The sequence below is a fragment of the Nannospalax galili genome, unplaced genomic scaffold, assembly GCF_000622305.1.
Source record: "Nannospalax galili isolate Female #2095 unplaced genomic scaffold, S.galili_v1.0 scaffold1871, whole genome shotgun sequence".
NCBI classification, from domain to species: Eukaryota; Metazoa; Chordata; class Mammalia; order Rodentia; family Spalacidae; genus Nannospalax; species Nannospalax galili.
The window spans coordinates 692833-713296 of record NW_008330293.1 but is presented as its reverse complement, the minus strand read 5'-3'; the positions used below and the strand labels follow the sequence as shown (position 1 = coordinate 713296).

The window sequence follows — 20464 nt, the reverse complement described above, 5'->3', positions numbered from 1 at the left end:
AATAGTCCCACAGTCTCTTAAAAATACCAGTTTGGGCTGGAGAGATGGCTCAGTGGTTTAGAGCAAATGGTTGCTCTTGCAGAGGACCTGGATTCGGCTCTCAGCACCCACATGGCAGCTAACAACCATCTGTAACTCCAGTTCCAGGGGATACAACACCCTCTTCTAACCTCTGTGGGCATCGTACAACATGGATACACTTAAGTACATGCACGGAAACAGTTTCTGTAACCAACAACATTTGGTACAGGGGAAACACAGAGACCAAGAAATTATATCCAATGGGATTTAAAACAAATGGCTAGAGACAGCCTGAGAGGGTGGGTTCCGACCTCCATCGGTGTAGTGGCTCTGATCTCAGCAGACCGCCAGAGAGTGCCGACTTCTGGCCTCTCTCTAGCCTCCTTCTGGCAGAGAACCTGAGAACACAGGGGACTGCCTGAGAGCCCCAAGATCCTTTAATTAGATGGTGGTCCTTTAATTAGATGATGCTATACAGTCCCTTCTGCATGAAATAACTACCATCATCATTACTTCAGCTGAGCCTGATCGCTAAACAACGTCATGATTGGCCTTGTTGATGGTTATGCTCATTCATTACACATGGCCTCCTGGATTTGGGGAGGGCTAAAGTATACAATCTGGAGAAGGCTAGGAAGAGAAGGCATGGCCCATGCGGGGTTAAGGCTTTCCAGTGTGCAAACCCTCAGGTCATACATACACCTCAGCAACCCCTCAGTTATCCTGGTAAGTAAGCTCAGTAAATTCATTGGTTCCCCAGTAAAACTTTAATCAAACATTGGTTTGACACTAGAACCTTAAAAGAGAATAAGCATTGCTTAGTATCCCCAGGAAAATAATTCTTTCAACAGAAGGAAAATTTACTTGTAAGTGCTGTAAAAAACGGGTATGTAAAAGATGTTAAAAAGATATGGGAATGGAGATATTTTCTAAAACAGAAAATATGAGAAAGCCTAAGCAAGTGATGAAGTTCTGTGTAGGTTTGTTATGATATACAAAGGATGAGACAAAAATAATATACACATAATCTTAAAATTTCTAAGGTCATATTTTAGTTAACCCATTTAAGGAATAAAATATATATCTGGTCAAGGTTTATCTGAGAATATTTGGTTTTTTGAGAATATTTGGTTTTTTACCCAAGCCTTAACTACATAGCACATGACAATTAAAAGTACAAGACTGGTAGAACTAACCTTCTTCGATGTTTAATGTCCATAGTTTGAGGCCTATACTAATGTGGTCAGAGGGACTTAGAGGGCAGTTTTTGCCCCTTGCCCTCCAAGGTCAACCAAGTGCCAGGGGACTATGGAGCATCTCTCAAAATGTCCTGTAACTGTGGTGAGTCACCTGTCCTCTTGTTCAGGGAGAACATGGAGACCCCATGAGATGGACTTGAACCAGTGTCCAGTCTACAAAAAGGAGGGTCAACTCAGAGGAAACATCTCATTCATGCTTCCTAGTGAAGCCAGGCATGATTGAGCAGGACCTTTGACTTAACTTCACACAGATGGAACTGGTAGAAGAAAGGAGCCAGAAGCTCCTTCCAAGCCCTCGTGACCCCTGAGGAACAGATCCTCAAATGACCTTAAGTGTAAAAATAAATTGATTTATTTGGGCCAACTGTATGGTCTTAAATAGCCAGAAGGAAAGTATAACCAAAAAGTAAGGTCATCAGTATATTTCTTTTTGTCTTGTTTTGTTTTTTTGAGACAGGGTCTCCCTGTAGCCCCAGCTGTCCCGGAACTCATTATGTAGATCAGGCTGGCCTCGAACTCACAGAGATCCGCCTTCCTCTCAGTATATTCCTTTAAGAGTTCAAGGGTTTACACTTCCCAGATATCAAGTATCTCCCATCAAACTACTTAGCTCCATTTCAGGCACCCTACCTCCACAGCTACACTGGAGCTGTACTACAGTAAATCAGGAGCTCTACATCCCAATCAAACCTGTGTCCATCAGTCACAGAAACCTGAGCAGAAGTCCTGTCTTTTCCAAGGTACTCAGGGGAGCTCAAGGAGCAGTTGGATTGGACCTTCTCGGTGCCATGCTGAGAGCTGATGGCGGCCACCACACCAAGTGTGTAAGGCAGGTCCTCCAAAGGGACGATGCAGTCTTCATATACAGGAAACTGTCCACACATAGATCAGAGAGACAGAATCTCAGATTCAGGATTGCTGGGAGCACAGAGCTCAGGGTCCCATCTGCTTTCAGAGGCACACCCTGCACTTATCTCAGGGTGAATGCCACCTTTGATCCTGCTCGAGTTTCCCTACATTGCAACAGAAGACATCCCTGGGGCACTTGTCCTCTTCTAGTAAGTGGTTCTGGTATCCGTGGGAGAGGGCTTCCTCATACATGCAATGGGCCCTGTTCTTGTCCTCCAATTGCGCTACAATTTTCTTGCCATCCACCAAGGCCTTGAAACTGTAGACAGCAGAGTCTTCATCCAGAGGGAACACAAAGAAGGCCTTCTCTCCTCATTCTCATAGTTTGAGGTTGTAGAGACACCAGTCACAAAGCCATTGATGGACAAGGTCACAGCAATGCTCTTGAGTACCACGGGATTGTTTTTGCCAATGAGTAGGTCACATGAACGCACTGTGCTGACACTCATGAGCAGAACAGGAGAAAGAATGATCAAATTATACAGTGGAGCTCTCCAGATCACACTGCTTAGCCCAGAAGCCTTCTCTGGATATCCCTGTGCTGTGATTCAGGGAAAGTGAAATCAGCTGCAGCTAAATTTTCCTTAAAAAAATCCAAAGTCTTTTAACTGTGGTCTCTTGAAAAAAACCAAAACTGAGTTACATACATTCTTATTCCAAGAGGGAAGAAGCAGGGCACAATTAGAATCAGATCAAGGCAAAACCAAAGTCCAATAGTGTAGCTAAACCTTGTAGCTCAATGGATACAATGGGACTCACAATTTTCTGGGCTCCAAAAAGTGCTGGCAGCTCCACTTCTCCATCTCTGCCTCTGCAGTACACACAGTTTTTCTGTAGGCTCAGGCTGGCCCTACACCACACATACCAGTCTCCTTGGTGGTCATCTCTAGATCCTGCCTGGCATCTCCATTATGCCAGGGTCTCCATTGCAACTAAGGCTGCACCTTCTCCTGGCCTCACATAGGTCCCTAGCCTCATAGTCTCTCCAAGTCCCCTTCAGTTCTGGAGTTTTCACTATAACTAAGGCTATACCTTTCCCAGTGCTTGTTCCTGACCTCTCACAGTGCCAAGGCTCAGCTGCTCTCCATGACTCCTTCATGCCATCAAAACCAGTATCATGTGGGAGCCTCTTACTGTTAAGTTCATCTTTGAGCTTGAGATGACACCTTGGTCCCCTCTGAACCACAGTGTCTGTGTGCTGACCCTGAGAAAACACTCCCAGTTTCTGCAGCCCTACCTGACCAACATCTATTGTTCCAGCAAAGCAAAGGTTTCACTCCCGTGGTTCTGGTCTCTTGTTAATCACAGCTAATTCTTTAGTACCAGCTGACTAGAAATCCCAGATTCTCAGTTCAAAAATATATCACATGAATGGCTCTGATAGAGGCGTTGACAGACTCTCAAACTTCCTTCTGAAACTTTATAAGCCTCATCTCCATTGTCTACATTGCTCTCAGTGTTATCTCCCAAGTTCCCACAACAGCTCATTAATCTGTGAGCACTCAATGACTTTTCCAGCCCAACGTTCTAAATGCTTCCAACCGTCCTCTTAAAAACAGTATGGTATGTTCTATCACAGCAATACCCTGCTCTCTGATACCAGTTTTTGTTTTAGTTTGCTTCACATTGGCCATGATAAAACACCAACCAAAAGCAACTTTCTCTTACAAGCTTTAGTCCATGCTCAAGAGAAGCCAAGGAAGGAAGCTTGAGGGAGGAGCTGAGGCAGAGGCCACAGGGGAAAACTGCTTATTGGCTTCCTTCTGTGGCTTTCTTAGGTAAATTTTTTCATATATCCCAGACTCACCTACCTAGGGATGGCACCTCCCACAGGATGCCTGGACCTCCCACACCAATCAGCAGTTAGGAAAAATGCCGCACAAATATAGCTGCAGGCCAATCCAGTGGCAGAAATTCCAGGTGACTCCATTTTGTGTCAAGCTGACAAACAGCACAATTTTGATTTCATGAGACTCAGTTCTAGGAATATTGAAACTTATTTCTTGATTTTTTTTCCATGACCCAATTACCATACAGAATGGTGTTTAGTTTCCATGACTGTGTATGATTTCTGTAGTTTCTACTGCTGTTTATACCCAGCTTTCTTCAATTATGGTCAGAAACAAGGCACAATGCTATTGTAATGTTCCTGTTCTTGTTGAGATTTACTTTGTGAACTGTTCTGGAATTGTTTATGTCCTGTAACCCCTTGGATACATCCTTATCTTCAGACTGAAGTATTCCTTCCAATTCCTTCCAGCATCCTCTGTGGAACTGGCTTAGTAGCCATAAATTCCTTTGTTTGTTTGTTTGTTTTTTTTAAATCAGGGAAGGGTTTAATTTCTCCTTCAATTTTAAAAGATAGTTTTGCTGGGTATAATAGTCTAGGCTGACAATTGCAGTCTTTCAGAACTTGGGATGCATCTCAGGTCCTTCTCACTTTAAATATTTCTTTATAACAATTGGGTATTATCCTGATGGACTTTCCTTTATAAGTGACTTGACCTTTCATTCTTTCAGCTTTTAATATTGTATTTTTAATGTTTTAACTATAATATGATGGGAGGTGTTATGTTCTGTTTTTTTTTTCCCTCTATTTAGAGTTCTGTGGGACTGGATGAGCATCTCTTTCTCTAGATCTGGGACCTTCTCTTCTGTGATTTTGTGAAAATATTCTCGATGCTGTCTCCACGGTACCCTTATACTTCCACGCATATAATCTGAAGGTTAGGGCTTTTCATGGTGCTACAGAGCTCTCCCACATTCTGTTTATATATTTTTTGAGATTTACCATTGATTTTTACTCTCCTTGTCTTTCAGTCCACGTTGTCTGTTTCCTACATGATCTATTCTATCAGTGAGGTTTTTCATTGAGTCTTTTATATGCCTGTTGAGGTTTTTATTTTCAGAATCATTTCAGTTTTGTTTTTCTTCAACAACTCATCTCTTTGTTTAATTCTATCTTCATATTTGGATTGACCTCCTTTTTATGTATCTCTTGGCTTTTGTTCTTTTGGAATATATTCATGTCTTCTTTGAGCTGTTTGAATATACTGCATTATTCTACAGAAACTGCTGAAACGGTGCACGCTACTACCTGAGCTAGTGCTGTATGGTCACATCATAAAACGCTGAGACATTGCTGCACTACAGTCTGCTTTAGGGTCTGCAGGTACTGAATTTCTCCATACCTGGAGTGCCTCCTTCATTGAGTCGTTCTCACAAAGAAATTCATAATTCCCTATCCAAGGGCTTATTATAGATCCCAACTCCCAAGAACAACTTCCTAGAAGATTCTCCATACTCTCATCCTAGAGACGCAGCACTCTGAACCTAGCTGTTGAAACCCTAGCTCCAACCCAACAGTTGTGACCTGGTGCCTGAGCCCATGTGGTATCCTCCCTTCAAAGGAAAGACAATGTGAAACCTGGTACCACTCCTGTCATCTAGGTCTATACAACCAATGTTGAACAAAACAGCCCAGACACCACCAACAGAGGATCAAATACAGTTCAAAAGGCAAGTTGAATGCCTGCCTTGTATTACGTGAAGCAGCCTGACTCCTCAAACCTAAGTCACACAATCTTCTGCAGCCCAGGCCACTGATGTGCCTGTAAGGATCCCTGTTGGTGATTATAGCTGAGGGAACAAGTGCTGCACAACTGAGCTACCTGAAGCCAGAGCCACGGCACTGTGTGTGAGCAGAGTCCTCGGGACCATCTTCATGCACCACTGTATAAAAGTGGAAGTGACATGGCTTCTCCAGATGCACAGATGTCCATGTGAGGAGCACAGGAATGAAACTCAAAGAAAATGAACAGCAAGAGGTAGTAATAATCCTCCAATAACTGGCGACAGTGAAAGTTTATGAATTACACAAAAAAGAATTTGAAATCATGACTTTGAGGGACCTGAGTGGCTATAAGTAGATGTTCAGTGGAAGAGGAAAACCAATTCATTGCCTTAACGACAATTTCAAAGGAGAGATTCACATCCACTTCAAGTGAAGAGGCAGCCTTTGGATGGGAAAATTTTTTCACCAACTATACATTTGACAGAGGGTTAGTATTTAGAATACGCAAAGAACAGAAAACAAACATCAAGAAACCAAATGACGCAATTAAAATTAGAGTAAGGAGCTAAACAAAGTTCTCAAAAGATAAAACACAAATGGCTGAGAATTTTAATGTTTAACATCTTTAGCCATCAGGGAAATACACATTAAAACTACTTTGAAATTTCAACCTACCCCAGTCAGAATTGCTAAGCTCCAAAAAACAAAGGATGACAAATGCTGGTGGGGATGTGAGGGAAGGGGAACACTTATTCATGGCTAGTGGGAGTACAAACTGGTGCAGCCGCTCTGGAAGTCTGTGTGGAGGCTCCTCAGAAAGCTAGAAATAGCTCTACCACGTGATCCAAAGGGCTCTGTATCCTACTATAGAGATACCAATTCATCCACCAATTCATCCACGTTCAGTGCTGCTCAATTCACAATAACCAGGAAGTACAAATAGCCTGGCTGTTCATGAACTAACGAACTGATAATGAGAGTATGGTGCATTTACACAATGGAATACTGTGCAGCTGTTAAAAATGAAATTATGAAATTCACAATTGTAAGATGACGCTGTAAACAATCATCCTGAGTGAGGCAACCCAGGCTCAGTCAGACACACATCACATGTTATATCTCCTAAAAGAATGCCAGGTTTCAATCTTTGAATATGTTTTTTTCAATTGGAAAATCCACAGAAATCAGGAAACCAGTAAGGAGACATGGGATGGGACAACAAGGGAAGTGGGATAGAATTCAGTGATAGAAAGGTGGAAAGGAGCATAGAGGACTATGAAAGACAAATGGGATAAGGAATGGGAGGGGAGGGTGGGGGTATAAAGGATAACTGACCCTAAACTCCTTTGGAAAAAGTCATATGGAAACATTACTGTAGGAACTTCTTAAAATACACACACACACACACACACACACACACACACACACACACGGTATTCTAAAAGTTTAAATGGAGTTACCTTATAACAGGTGTAGGGTATCAGGGAAACAATGCCTCTACCAGACACCACAGGCTAGAAAATAAAAAAGCCCAATGCAAAGAATGGACTTCTTTTGGAGTTGCTGACTGGAGGATCCCATAGACCCTCAAACACTTGTTCTCGATTATCCACCATAACATGGCAGTAAGACCCTAATGCTGAAGACACTTCGTGTATGAGTTGTAGAACAAACACAGAAGTCAAGCTGGTGCTACCTCCAAGCTTCATCCACACTCCTGGTTTCCATGGTGCTGGAAGGTGCTGTGCATGCTACTGGCAGGTAAACGTAATCAAACCTTGCTAAGCTGTAAGTCATGTGAGCCACAACCGGCCTGGCAAGATCTGCCCACTGATACAATAGTGGCAGGAATATTAAGGGAATAGCCATCCACTTTATAATTGGATTTAGTGTCTGCTTAATAAAACAGAGCCTGTACTTGACAGTGATATACAGGCTAAGCATGTCACAGGCCATAGGAGAAAGCCTACTACTGTTATTCGGCAAAATAAACACAGCATTAAACTGATTCCTAACAATTTGTCGTCTAATCCATAGATAAATGCATCTCTCAACTCATGCCAGAAAAGCTTCCGCATGCAGCAGATGGTGAATAATGTGGAGAACCATAACTGACCAAACTGCAGAGAATAAGAGACTGCAGAGTGCTTATCCCTCGCTAGGACACCTGTGTCAAAACTTCCGCCTCCCAAGGCTCTGGGATCATTGCAGAAGAGGGGCAGCAAAGATGGTAAAAGCCAGAGGTGGTACATGACCACAAGGAAACAGGTTCCCAGACAGCTGGTCAGTTGTTCATATGAACTCACAGCAATGGTGACAGCATGGACAAGTCCCACGTAAGCTCAAGCCAAACAAAATCCCAGCATAGAGGTGGGGAAGCGAGTAAGAAAGCCCAATCCTAACTGAGCAACTACTGGCCACCTATGGCTGTGGAAGGAGGAGAGTTGGTTTTCCTATAACAGTGTGACTCTGGGCATATCACTTTAGTGGATAGACACACACGGAAGGGCATTAGGGCACATAAATTTGATTTGATAGTCCTTACCAAAAAATTATATATATATATAAATTTTTGAATATATAAATTTGAATATTATTATACTGAAAAAACATGCTGAATCTTCTTTAAACCAACCCATTCCACAAGGAAAATACACAAGGCCATAGCTGGCCTCACTGGTAAATTCTACCATTATGCAAAATTAATTAATAGTAATAACATTATACTTTAAAAGAATCATAGAGAAGAGGTCTTTCTGTTTTTTTATGTCTTCCTTAATCTCTTTCTTTAAGGATTTAAAATTTTCATTGTAGAAGTCTTTAATGTCTTTGGTCAGGTTTGTTCTGAGATACTTTATTTTTTTTGCAGCTATTATGAAGGGGAGTGCTTCCATGTGCTCTTTCTCTGACTGCTTGTTATTGGTATATAGGAAGGCTTCAGACTTTTGTAGATTAATTTTGTAACCTGCCTATTTACTGAACATGTTAATAATTTCTAGGAGTTTTCTGGTGGAATTTTTGGCATCTTTTAGATATAATATTATATCATCTGCAAAAAGGGATAATTTGATCTCTACTAATTATTACTCCTTTAATTTCCTTCTCTTGTCTTATTGCTCTTGCAAGAATTTCAAGCACTATGTTAAAGAGGAGTGGAGATAGTAGACAGCTTTGTCTGGTTCCTGATTTCATTATAGTCAGGTGTGGCAGCACACACTTTTAATCTCAGCACTCAAGAGACAGAGGCAGGCAGATCTTTGTGAATTCAAGACCAGCCTGGTCTACATAGTGAGTGCCAGGCCAGCTGGGGCTGCAGAGAGACCCTGTCTCAAAAGACCAAAAAATATTATTAAGGATTTATTTTTGCTCATGTGTGTGTGTTTGTGTGTGTGCATGTGTGTGCATATATGAATGTCTTCCACATGGGGGAGGGTGCCCTAAAGGACCAGAAGGTATCAGGTCCCCTGGAGCTGGACTTGGGAGCTGCCCAGCTTGGGTGCTGGGATCTGAACTCAGGCCCTCTGGAAGGGCAATGAGAACTCTTAATCTCTGAGTATCTCTTCAGCCCCTGCATGCTTAAAATTATTAGGGGAGAAATGAGAAGAATGAGGGCACTTTAAATGGGGAAACCATGGTGGAAGGGTTCGACGGTGAAAGAGATAAATAATGCCTAGTTTTAAAAAAACAGAGGGAACCACATTAGCCCAACAACCTACTGAAAATTGTACATACAACTAGATCAAGGAACATAATATATGTCTAGGCAAAGTTTATCTGAAAACGTTTGGTCTTTGTCCAAGCTTTATCTACATAGCACATGGTAAGTAAAAGTACCAGACTGGTGGAACTAACCTTCTTGGATGTTTAACAGACATACTTTGAGGCCTATACTAATCTGGTCAGAGGGACTTAAAGGACAGTTTTTGCTCCTTGCCCTCCAAGGTCGACTAAGTTCCAGGGGACTATGGATCATCTCTCAAAATGTCCTGTAACTGTGGTGAGTCACCTGTCCTCTTGATCAAGGAGGCCATGGAGACCCCACCAGATGGACTTGAATCAGTGTCTAGTCTACAAAGAGGAGGGTCAACACAGAGGAATCATTTCCTCCATGCTTCCAAGTGAAGCCAACCATGATCAAGCAGGACCTTTGACTTATCTTCACATAGATGGCACTGGTAAAAGAAAGTAGCCAGGGGCTCCTCCCAAGCCCATGTGACCCCTGGGGAACAGATCCTCAAACGAAAGAAGAGATTAAATTATCCCTTTTTGCAAAAGGAAAATATAACCAAATATTAATGGGGTCAATATAAGTTTTTAAGAGTCCATATGTATATCTAAAGGCTACGAAACAAGAAACAATGCCAGACAGGAGATACCTTTGAGTTGTTGGCCAGGATGGCCCAAGAGACTCCCAGACAGTAACCCAGCATAGAACTGGGAAAATGAACAGCAGACCCCAATCTTATCTAAAGGAATGTTGACAATTGATTGCTTCTAGATAAGGAAGAGCTGAACCCTAAATAGGCTGACTAGACTCAGCTGATGGACTAGCACTGGGGAACGGCTAGAAGCAATGATAACACAGTGGACAGTAATAGGGATGACAGAACATATGGACTCCAGTGGGGAACAGGAGAGGCTATGGGAGGGTGACATTTAGGATGCAGCTATAAAGACGAATAAGATGGTTTGGGATGTTCCGTATGAAATACACACAAAAAAATCAATAAACAGCAAACAAAACAAAACAAAGCAAAAATATTTTTTTTAATCATGCAACTTGGTTGTAAACTAGCACACCATGGGATATAGCTCCCTTCAGAAATACAGACTATGGAATAGCCTATCATATTCACTATACTTCATCTTATGCAGAATACTATGCAGTCTAAATAGAAATGTCCAATGGTTCATGATAAATTAGAGAATGGGGAGGTTTTAAAATGCTTACTTGGTTAGAATTAAAATACCTACACATGATTATGTAAATTAAAATACAGAAGAATTATAAATTCCTCAGTGTACTACCTAAGCATCAATTGGCCAACAGTCACAGAGACTGGCAGAGGTGTAGGGTACCTCTATGCAAGCAGACCCTGCTGTGGGTACTAACCTATGGGCAGCCAAAATCCGTCATCTAAGCTTCCGCCAGGAGATGATGGTGTCATGTCACACTCTGGAGGCGCAAACCCAATTTCACATTGACAACTGTCTAAGTTGTTGCAAATCTAAAACAAAATCCAAATGGAAAGTCAGTTCATCAGACACATTCATTCATATATCACATAAAAATCAAAACATTATTTGTGACAATTAGACCATGTGAATTATTAAAATATTATAATTTAGTTTAAGCAATTTTGACATAAAGGTAAAGTTTAAATAATAGCGATCAGTAAATTTGCTTGCTCTATCTTTTTAAAATCCAAAGAATTATCACGTTTCTAAATAAAACTAGTAACATTCTTGATATGATTGAGATAACATTCTAGAAAGGTATAGCGATTGCAAAGCAGTGGGCATAAGACCTCAGTTTAGAATTTATCACTAATTTACAGTAACAAGTGACAGCGGTAGGAGACAACTCCCGTGAAACACGCAAGGAAACAGGCCAGAGGAGATGACTGCGGAATCAGAGGCAGACACCAACACTCGTGCAGAAGCCAAGAAAGAAGCTTCATGCTTGACAAGTATGCTGGTTTCAGTGGAAGTGCTCTCCAGGGCGTCCAAGGGTTTGAACACTTGGACAGTTGGTGCCACTGTTTTGGGAGGTTTAGGAGGCGTGGTCTTGCTGGGGGAAGCCAGTCACTAGGATGGACCTCGAGAGTTGATAGCTTCGCGTCCAACTTTCGTGTTCCCTCTATGCTTCCTGTTCGTGCATACTTGGAGATGTGAGCTCCCAACTCTCTGCTCCAGTCACCTCTCCCACCATGCCTCTGCATAGAGGACTCTTGTCCCTCTGGAATGTAAACCAAATAAACTTTCCCTTCTATAAATTGTCTTGGTCATGATGTTTATCACAGCAGCAAAAAAGTAATATCATAAGTAAATGGAAAAGGAGGATCTGGAGAACAGCATAGAGTCCAGACATAGATTCACACAAAACATTACTCTATAAACATCTATAAACATCAGATTGAAAGAAGACAGTGACCACACATTTAAAGAATAATGTATGCTTGAAATATGTTACAAAATTTCCACAACTCAGCACTATTTGCAAAATAGAAATAGGCCATTCATGGCTGAGAACTAGATCATTAATTACTAGATAAAATCAAGTCAACCATGTATCCAGCACGTTAGAAGAGGTTAAGCTAGTCTCACGAGAGTATGAGGAAATGTACATTCTCATGCAAGATATCTGGATACAAACTGCCTAGGACTTGCTAAAGAGAATTTGAATGTCACGTATATTTGTCTCATTAGATATCAGTGCTCATAAAGAGAAAACAGTATGTGCTAAATGCACATTGAGGTGTGCTGTGCCAGCCCCGCTAACAGTTAAATGCTATTTGAAAGGCCATCATTATATGAATTCTTGAATGCAGAATAAAAGACTCATGAAAGGAAATGAACTGAGGTTGCCAAAAGATCAAACGAATCTGAATGAACCAGCAACTCTGCCATGTTCAGGTACATTAAATGACTGGGCACACTGATGGACACAGAACGTACCTATGCACACAGTGTCAATAGCACAAGCAGGCATGCATGAATGTACAGAATACACATAGTGCTTGATAAGTCTACTTCTAAACTTCTGAATCTTTCACAATTTATTTTTGTTTATCATTTAGAGCAGTTTTCCCAGTCAGCCTGTAACAGTCTGATGGTGCATATAGATTGTGTGTGTGTGTGTGTGTGTGTGTGAATAGTAGAATCTACATTCCTTATTTAACTGATATTTTACAAAAGCAATTTCCACATCAAATAATTCTGAACCTGCTTATCTTGGAAATGGTTTATTCATGTGCATTGAAACATTCATACTTTAAAAAAATAGAATGGTTACATGCCCCATGTCCTTGGCATTTCTCCACTGAGCTGCAATTCGAGTGTTTTGGAACGCTATGCACACTTCTGCAGTAGCCTTGAAGACAAACCTGAAAAGCAAGTAAGCTAAGAATGTTAAAGTGACCTCCGCAGAGTTGCACAACATGGGCACACTCACACGCATGCATGCAATACACTCATACACATAAAATAAAAATAATAAAATGAAAAAAATTTTTAAAAAGTGAACGACAGAAAGTTTAAATAAAAAGTCTAATTAAAGAATTATATTTGATATAAAAGCTCTGGACAGGGGTGATATACAACATGGCCTAAGATATATTTCACAGCTTTCTAATAAAATAAGGAATCACTACTTAGTGTGCTCTTATACTTTATAAAATATGCATTTTGCAAATGAGATGAAACTTTTCCCCTGGAGGAACAGAACTACACACACGTTATAGTGAATTGGCGTGAACTTTAGGATCCTATTATGCGTGCATTGTCTCCAACTGTGAAGACACTTTTCATCTTTCACCTTGGCAATGTGACCTGGAGCAAGTTATAGAATCTCTCCATATCTCAGTTTAAATCATCTTTAAAATCAGGGCCATGTAAACGTACGTCACAGGTTGTGAGGACAGAATAACTTCTTCTACACAAACGAACAACAGTAATGTTTGCTTCTCTTGCCTGGGAGCCAGATTAGGTTCCCAGAACCCACAAGGTGGCTATCAACTGTCCTTAACTCCAGTTCCAGGAGATCTGATGCCCTCTTCTGGCCTCTGTGGGAATTGCAGTCACCTAGTGCACCTACATACATGCAGGCAAAACACTCATACACATAAAAAATAAATAATTTTATCTTGTTTTTTTATTTTATCATTTTTAACTTTTACAAAAACTTTATTGAGAATTTCATACATGTATATAGGGTGTTTTGATCTAATCCATGCCCACTCCCTCCCTTCCAATACCTCCCATATCTCCTCATCACTTTTTTCTTTTCCTTGAAGGAGTTAAGAACTTTCTAGATTTTAGATAAAATTGATGGTCACCATGGTCATCGAAGGAGCAAACAGCATATGAGGGGAAGCACACGGAGTATAGTGGCTAGAGGAACCCCGAGGGCCGAGCTATCAGTGCTCTGAAGAGCTGCTGCTCATGTAGTGGGAGAAAGAGCTCCAGGGACAGGATGAAGAAGGATGGCTGACAGGGCGCAGCCACTAGGGCCTACTACAGCTGCATGCCAATGTCCAGTATCTCGCTAGATCACCACAGAATGTGCTGTTCAGCTGACACTGGCCTCAAACTCAGGATCCTCCTCCCTTTGGGAAGTTGAGACCAGTCAGGGCCACAAAGGCAGTGAAGGCCAGCCTGGGTTACATAGGAAATTGAGGCAAGCCCAGGTTACAAAGCAAGACCCTGTTAAAGAAAATGAATGAAAGATTTATAAGTTATAAGGGCACAGATGAAATATTCCTATTCCAAAAGGGAAAACTTAAGTAGGATGGGGATCAGATTAGTATCCAGGATGCATCAAGGCAGATGTGGCCCCACAGGGCAGGCATAACTCCGTGCCTACAGCTCACCTGGTGACAACCACCTGACCACTCTCTGTGACTGGCTTTGCCCTTGTCTGGTTTTGCTACTGGCCACAGTTTCCCCTGACAGACATTACACATTCTTCCTGCCTCTAACGGCCTGAAGTCTCTTTCGTGGCTTTAGTTTTTCACATCGTTCTATGGGGGCTCCTCCAGGTACCCCCCATTCTACATACTGTCCTGCTTCAAAGGCTTCCCTTTGAACTTGTGGTGGAAACTTCCACAGCCCCACAGTAAATCTGGCTAAAACCAGTCAGTAACAACCATTCTGTTGCCTGCGTGATGTGCTGACTTAAAGTTTTCTCTGCCATATACACTAGCCCTTCAGTTCTCAGCCTCCAACAAAGCCTCCAGAATGGGCAAAATGACAACCAAATTCTTTGTGCAGAAGTTTGGCCTCTTTCTAATTCCCAACAGAAGCCTCACCTCCATCTCAAGCCTCATCTACACAGCCTTTCCTGCCTGCATTTCTGCCGCTATGCTCACAACTATAGACTCTCACCAGAACCACAGATTAAGGCCCACTTAAAGCACTGTCCTATCCTCCAACCATTTCCAAATTGTCAATGTGTAACAGAACAGAATAAATAATTCCAGAGAAGAAATAAAAATTAATTTATAAAACATGACCCATGTCTTACCAGGAAGAAGGAACTTTGCCTCACTCGGAAGTCTTCTGGGGTCTGGGCTTTGACATGCAATGTCAGCAAAGCCCATCAAGCCTCCCTTCCTCCATTTCGCCTAATCCATAACAACCCATCCTTTTTGCACGGGGTTTTAAATTCCAGGGAAGACACATTTTGATGCTTCCTCCTGCCTTTGCCAATCACTTTTTACTTACAAACTTGGTATGTTAACAGGGACACAGGAGATTGTGAGGTGATTTTCTAAGAGAAAGATAGAGCAAGTCTGCATCCCACACATTCTTTAAGAAGCAGATGAGATGGCCCTCCTCTTTGTAGACTGGACACTGGTTCAAGTCCATCTCATGGGCTCTCCATGGCCTCCTTGAGCAGGAGGACAGATGACTCACCACAGTTACAGGACGTTTTGAGAGATGTTCCATAGTCCCCTGGAAATTAGTTGATCTTGGAGGGCAAAGAGCAAAAACTGTCCTTTAAGTCCCTCTGACCAGATATAGGCCTCAAGTATGGCTGTTAAACATCCAAGAAGGTTAGTTCCACCAGTCTGGTACTTTTAACTACCATGTGCTATGTAGATAAAGCTTGGGAAACCACCAATCATTCTCAAGTCAGAGGAAATATTTCCTACATGCTTCCAAGTGAAGCTAGCCATGGTCAAGCAGGACCTTTGACTTATCTTCACATGATGGATCTGGTAAAAGAAAGGAGTCAGGGTCTCCTCCCAAGCCCATGAGACCCCTGAGGACAGATCCTCCAATGACCTAAAGAGTTGAAATAAATTGGTTTATTTGGGCAAACTGTATGGTCTTAAACACCCAAAAGGAAAATATAATCAAAGATTAAAGTGATCAGTATATTTCTTTAAGAGTTTAATGAGTTAAGTCCATATAAAATGTTATTTAGACAATTATTTCATTGATGATTTTGTTCCTAACCAGAAAGTGCTGCTCAGATGTAAGATTTCAAATCTTGGTCTGCAATACTGTAGTGCTCACCTGTAGCTAGGGGAGACAACCAGCTATTGTTCTAAAACGATGGCTAAATTTGTTTTCTCCCACTATCTAGAAGCCTTTGTGAGGGAACTGACACTGATTCTAGCCACTCAAAGTGCCTGAAAACAGATCCTGAGGCCATCACTCTCAAGTCCAGCCTTGGCAGACAAAAGAAAAATGAGGAGGAACCCAATAGAGTGATGCTTTTGGAAGCTTTCATCAAGAAATCATAAAGGATTCTCATAAGAAAATTTGAAATTTTCCCTGTTCTGACTTTTATCTAGTTCCCTGTGTAGAACTTGTAATGCTAACTACTCTTGCCTTTACTTCTCCTTCACATCTCCTTTTCACCAGTCAAGGACTTTCTTTTCTCCCTACAGATAAGAGCTATGCAATTTGAGAGTCTTTTAGGTAGACCCACTGAAGGGGTACCCCAATTGCCTCACCCTGCATCCATCCCTGTTCAGGATGGAAGAAGCCAGAGAGGTCTGCATCCTGGTTCCCTATCTACAAGCTGGGTAACCTCTTCAGAGGATGATGTTGTAAGAATAGGAAGTAGGAATTGGCTAGGCAGTTAGGATAAAAAGACTCCAAAGAAAAGTAGCCAGTTTCTTGGCTAAAAGTCAAAATGTCCTTGGGCCTCTTAGCATCATACTCTGTTCCAAAGGCCAAAAATGTCAAAAGCATTTGGGAGCTCTTATCTAATCCCTTAAATATTTTAGGGTTACCTATTCAGAGGAGGAAATGTTAGAGTAGCAAAAAGCCCCATTTAAAAAGAGTACATGAAGTTATCAGAAAAAAAGTAATGAGGAGATATGGGAGGAGTTGGAGGGGAGGGAGTGGAAGAAAGAAAGAAAGAAAGAAAGAAAGAAAGAAAGGAAAGAACACAAAGTTGTCAGAAAAAAGTGATGGGGAGATATGGGAGGTTTTGGAGGGCAGGGAGTGGGCGTGGATTTGACCAAAACACTTTATATGCATGTATGAAATTCTCAATAAAGTTTTTTAAAGATTAAAAAAGAAGCAGATGAGAAAGCAAAGAACTTCTCCAAATGCACCCATCCCCCATTCAAAATCCACATACCTTTTCACTGTTTTTAAAATGGGAATGCTTTTTTGTGAGAAAGTCTCTGCCCTAGTTTCCAAAGCCTGGGCTTCACTGAAACTATTGAAGGAGACAATTTCATTCATACAGCATTACACTTTGTATGCTTAGATCATTTATTACAGATGGTTGGGTTTATATGCAGCTACAGTGGCTCAGCTATGCTGATAAGGAAGTGAAACTATTACCATGGAAAAATTACCACAGTTATGTGATGTCCATACAATGGTATGGACATCAACAATTAACCGCACTGCTGAGATTGTGCTACAACACATCATTTCATTGAGAATGCCTTAGCCCTTGCCCATGCTTGCTGGAAACACCTGCTTTTGTAAAACACCAACTATTTAAATTTCCTCTAATAGCCAAAAGTGCACATTGTTATCTGTACTAAGTCTCAAATTCATCAATATGGTTGCTGTCAAAAGATGACCTTGAAAATCCTATAAGGACCTGGGTATATGTCTGGTTGGGGCCCAAAACTTCAGAGCTCTAACTCTTGTGAGGTCACTAGTGATTGATGAAGGTGATTATTACTATCTCTTCACCAACCTCAGGCTCCAGGTTTATTTTGGTAGAGGTGGTGGTGGGCAATAACACTCTGCATGAGCCAGTCACAAACGTAATAGCTGTCTTGGATTGTTTTTGTTTGATCTTTTACTTAAATGTGCTAAAAAGTTATTGATACAATAATTATTTGTATTAGGACATCTTTTCAACAAATTATAAATATTAAACATACAGATGCACACACAAAGCACTGAGTTTCTGAAATCTCCTGTTGGGAGGTTTTAGAGAATAACTCAAGCCAAACACCTACCATTACTGGCTACTTTTCATATATATACATACATGAATGTTTTAACAAGAAAGGGAAGTAGAGAAGGAGACTGATGAATAAAGCTTAAGGACTCGTCTAACTTCTTCTGAGCTGAACCTGGACATCGTAGGATGAGGGTGGGGTCTCCTCATCTAGACTGAGTTGTCAGGGCTCGGTCTCTAGGGCAGAGGCCGTCATCTCATTTATGACTGAGGACAAAGTTACTGAGTCCAAACAGCCTGCTCCACAGTGTCCTGGATGACTGTGATCAGCATGCAGACTGAAGAGGGGCCCCCCTACAAATGTACGCGTCAAGACACTCGTTAAGACCATGTAGAGGTCCACTTAGGAAGTCTATGAAAAGCTTTAAAACTATTTTGAGTTGGAATTATTGAGATAACTGGGAGGGCAGCTAGACAAGGTAATGATGTAACTGGCAAAAGAAGTAGGCGCATGAGATTTAACCTCTTTTTTTTTTTTTCCACTTTAGAGGACATTGTGGAAAAGACAGAGAATAAATTAGGTCTATGTGAGGAAAGGTCAAAGGCCATACTTGACTATGGCATTACCTGGAAGCTTAGAGGAAGCTTTCCTCTGTGTTGACCTTCCTCTTTATGAAATGGACACTGTACTCCAAGAGGACAAGTTACTCACCAGGGTTACCTTGGGACCTCGATGACAGTACTTATGGGCCTAGTAAAACAGTGTTTATTTAGCAAGTTCAGGCTTTTTCACAATAAGAAAATGTATTTAGCATTTAGAGAAATATAACCATGGCTTTAAATGTCAAAAGGATGAGACAAATCCCTTGGTTTTAGAAACCAATTTTTGTAACATTGTTAAGAGCGAATCAGTATTTTTTAAGTTGTATATTATAATCAGAAAACCTCATTGTTATAAACAGAGTGCCAATATCCATTTTCTCTAAATGTAATATAATTTTAACTTTAGGAATTATGATTAAGTTATAAATATGATAATAAAAAAATCCTCATTGCTGTAAACGGAGTTTAAATAGACACAGGGATAAACACCAAAAATATATTTTTGTATTAAAAACACATCATTTTTGTATTTTTACTGCCATATTTATAGAAATGTGTTTTTGGTTTTGTGACATAGCCTTTGAAGGGTGGCTAGCATCACTGGACATTCCTTGATTGCTGTTCTGTCTTTACTGGAGATCTTTTCTCATTCTATGATCACTATTCATTTGCATTTTCATCTTGGATTTCTTTTCTTAAAACACTGTTCCTACATGCATGAAATTGCTAGAATGAACCTTGTTATTTTTTACAATTAATATGTACAAATAAAAAAGCTTAAAATCTGTCAGTAGTCTGTCAGTAGTAAAATGCCTCATAAATTTTGCATGTCTCTCATTGTGCAAACTCATCTTGAACATTACTGCCATATCCCACACAACACCAGAAAACGCTGGCAAAACAGGGCTGATCACATTTGCTGGACATATTTACTAGAGCTGAGAGAGCCCAGAGAGAACAAGAATTTGTTAAAATCAATACAATAGATGTGGAGAGCAGGAATTGGAACAGTAGTCTCCAACTGCCAGGGAGAGAGGTGAAACCTTCTTGAACATTTTTTTTTGTGGGACTATGTAGGTCACTAATTAGTTTTCACATTCAGCCCTAGCCAAAATGGGCATTCTTTTGCTTTTAGGCACCATAGTTACCAGTCGGGATACAATATTAGAATTCTTGGAAATTTTATAAAAAAAAGAAAAACGAGTGAAGTTTAAACCTTATTTTTGTTCATTTTTTTCAATTTGTTATTATTTTATGTATTTGAGTGTTTAGCCTGCATGTGTGTAAGTGCACCTGTTATGTGTAATGCCTACGGAGTCCAGAAGAGGGTACCAGATCCCCCTAGAACTGGAGTTATAGATGGTTGTTACCGCCTACATGAGTGCTGGGAAACAAACGCAGGTCCTCTGCAAGAGCAGTTAGTGCTATTAACCCCCAAGTCATCTCTCCAGTCCCTAAACATAATTTTTTTTATCGCTGTGTCTTAAAAATGGGAAATTATTTCAACAAGAATATTATGTCTGGGAAGAAGTAGAACAGGAATAGATTAAAATAAATCATTTACTTTATAACTCAATTATTTCTACTTGGTCAATCGCTGCAAGAGTAATGCTGTTGTTCACGGTGTTCTGGAACCTGACAAGTTGACATCTCACCCTGATATTTTTGGTATAGTATTTGACTCTCTGTGTTTATAGGTCATATATACTATTGTATTCCATATCCTGGCTTAAGAAGGAAGATTAGATCTCAAACGTGATAAAACCTGTTTAAATATCAATATCCAAATTCCTAAGGAAAGTGATAATGATTTTTTTTGTATTTTAAAATTTTTTATTAGCATTACTTAAAAAACATGATTATGTTGAAAATCTTTGTATAGCTTGGAGAATTTGGAAAGGGAGTGAATACCAAACTCACATTACAGCAGCAATGATAAATTTCACAGTATTGTTGAAGTTTGATAGTACAGTTTTGTCAGTAAGAAATACT

At 40.7% G+C, this 20464-nt stretch overlaps 1 protein-coding gene and 1 pseudogene across 1 annotated transcript in view; both read right to left on the bottom strand.

Moving 5' to 3' along the window:
- Positions 1-20464, bottom strand: part of LOC103742334 (A disintegrin and metallopeptidase domain 3-like) — a 78603-nt gene that overhangs the window by 5931 nt on the left and 52208 nt on the right. Inside the window, exons 16-17 of the mRNA XM_008843388.1 lie at positions 12783-12869; positions 10877-10991 (exon numbers count right to left, since the gene is read on the bottom strand). Of these exons, the coding sequence (XP_008841610.1) occupies positions 10877-10991; positions 12783-12869 (202 nt within the window). The remainder of the gene's footprint in view (positions 1-10876; positions 10992-12782; positions 12870-20464) is intronic.
- Positions 1919-2638, bottom strand: LOC103742285 (annotated as a pseudogene).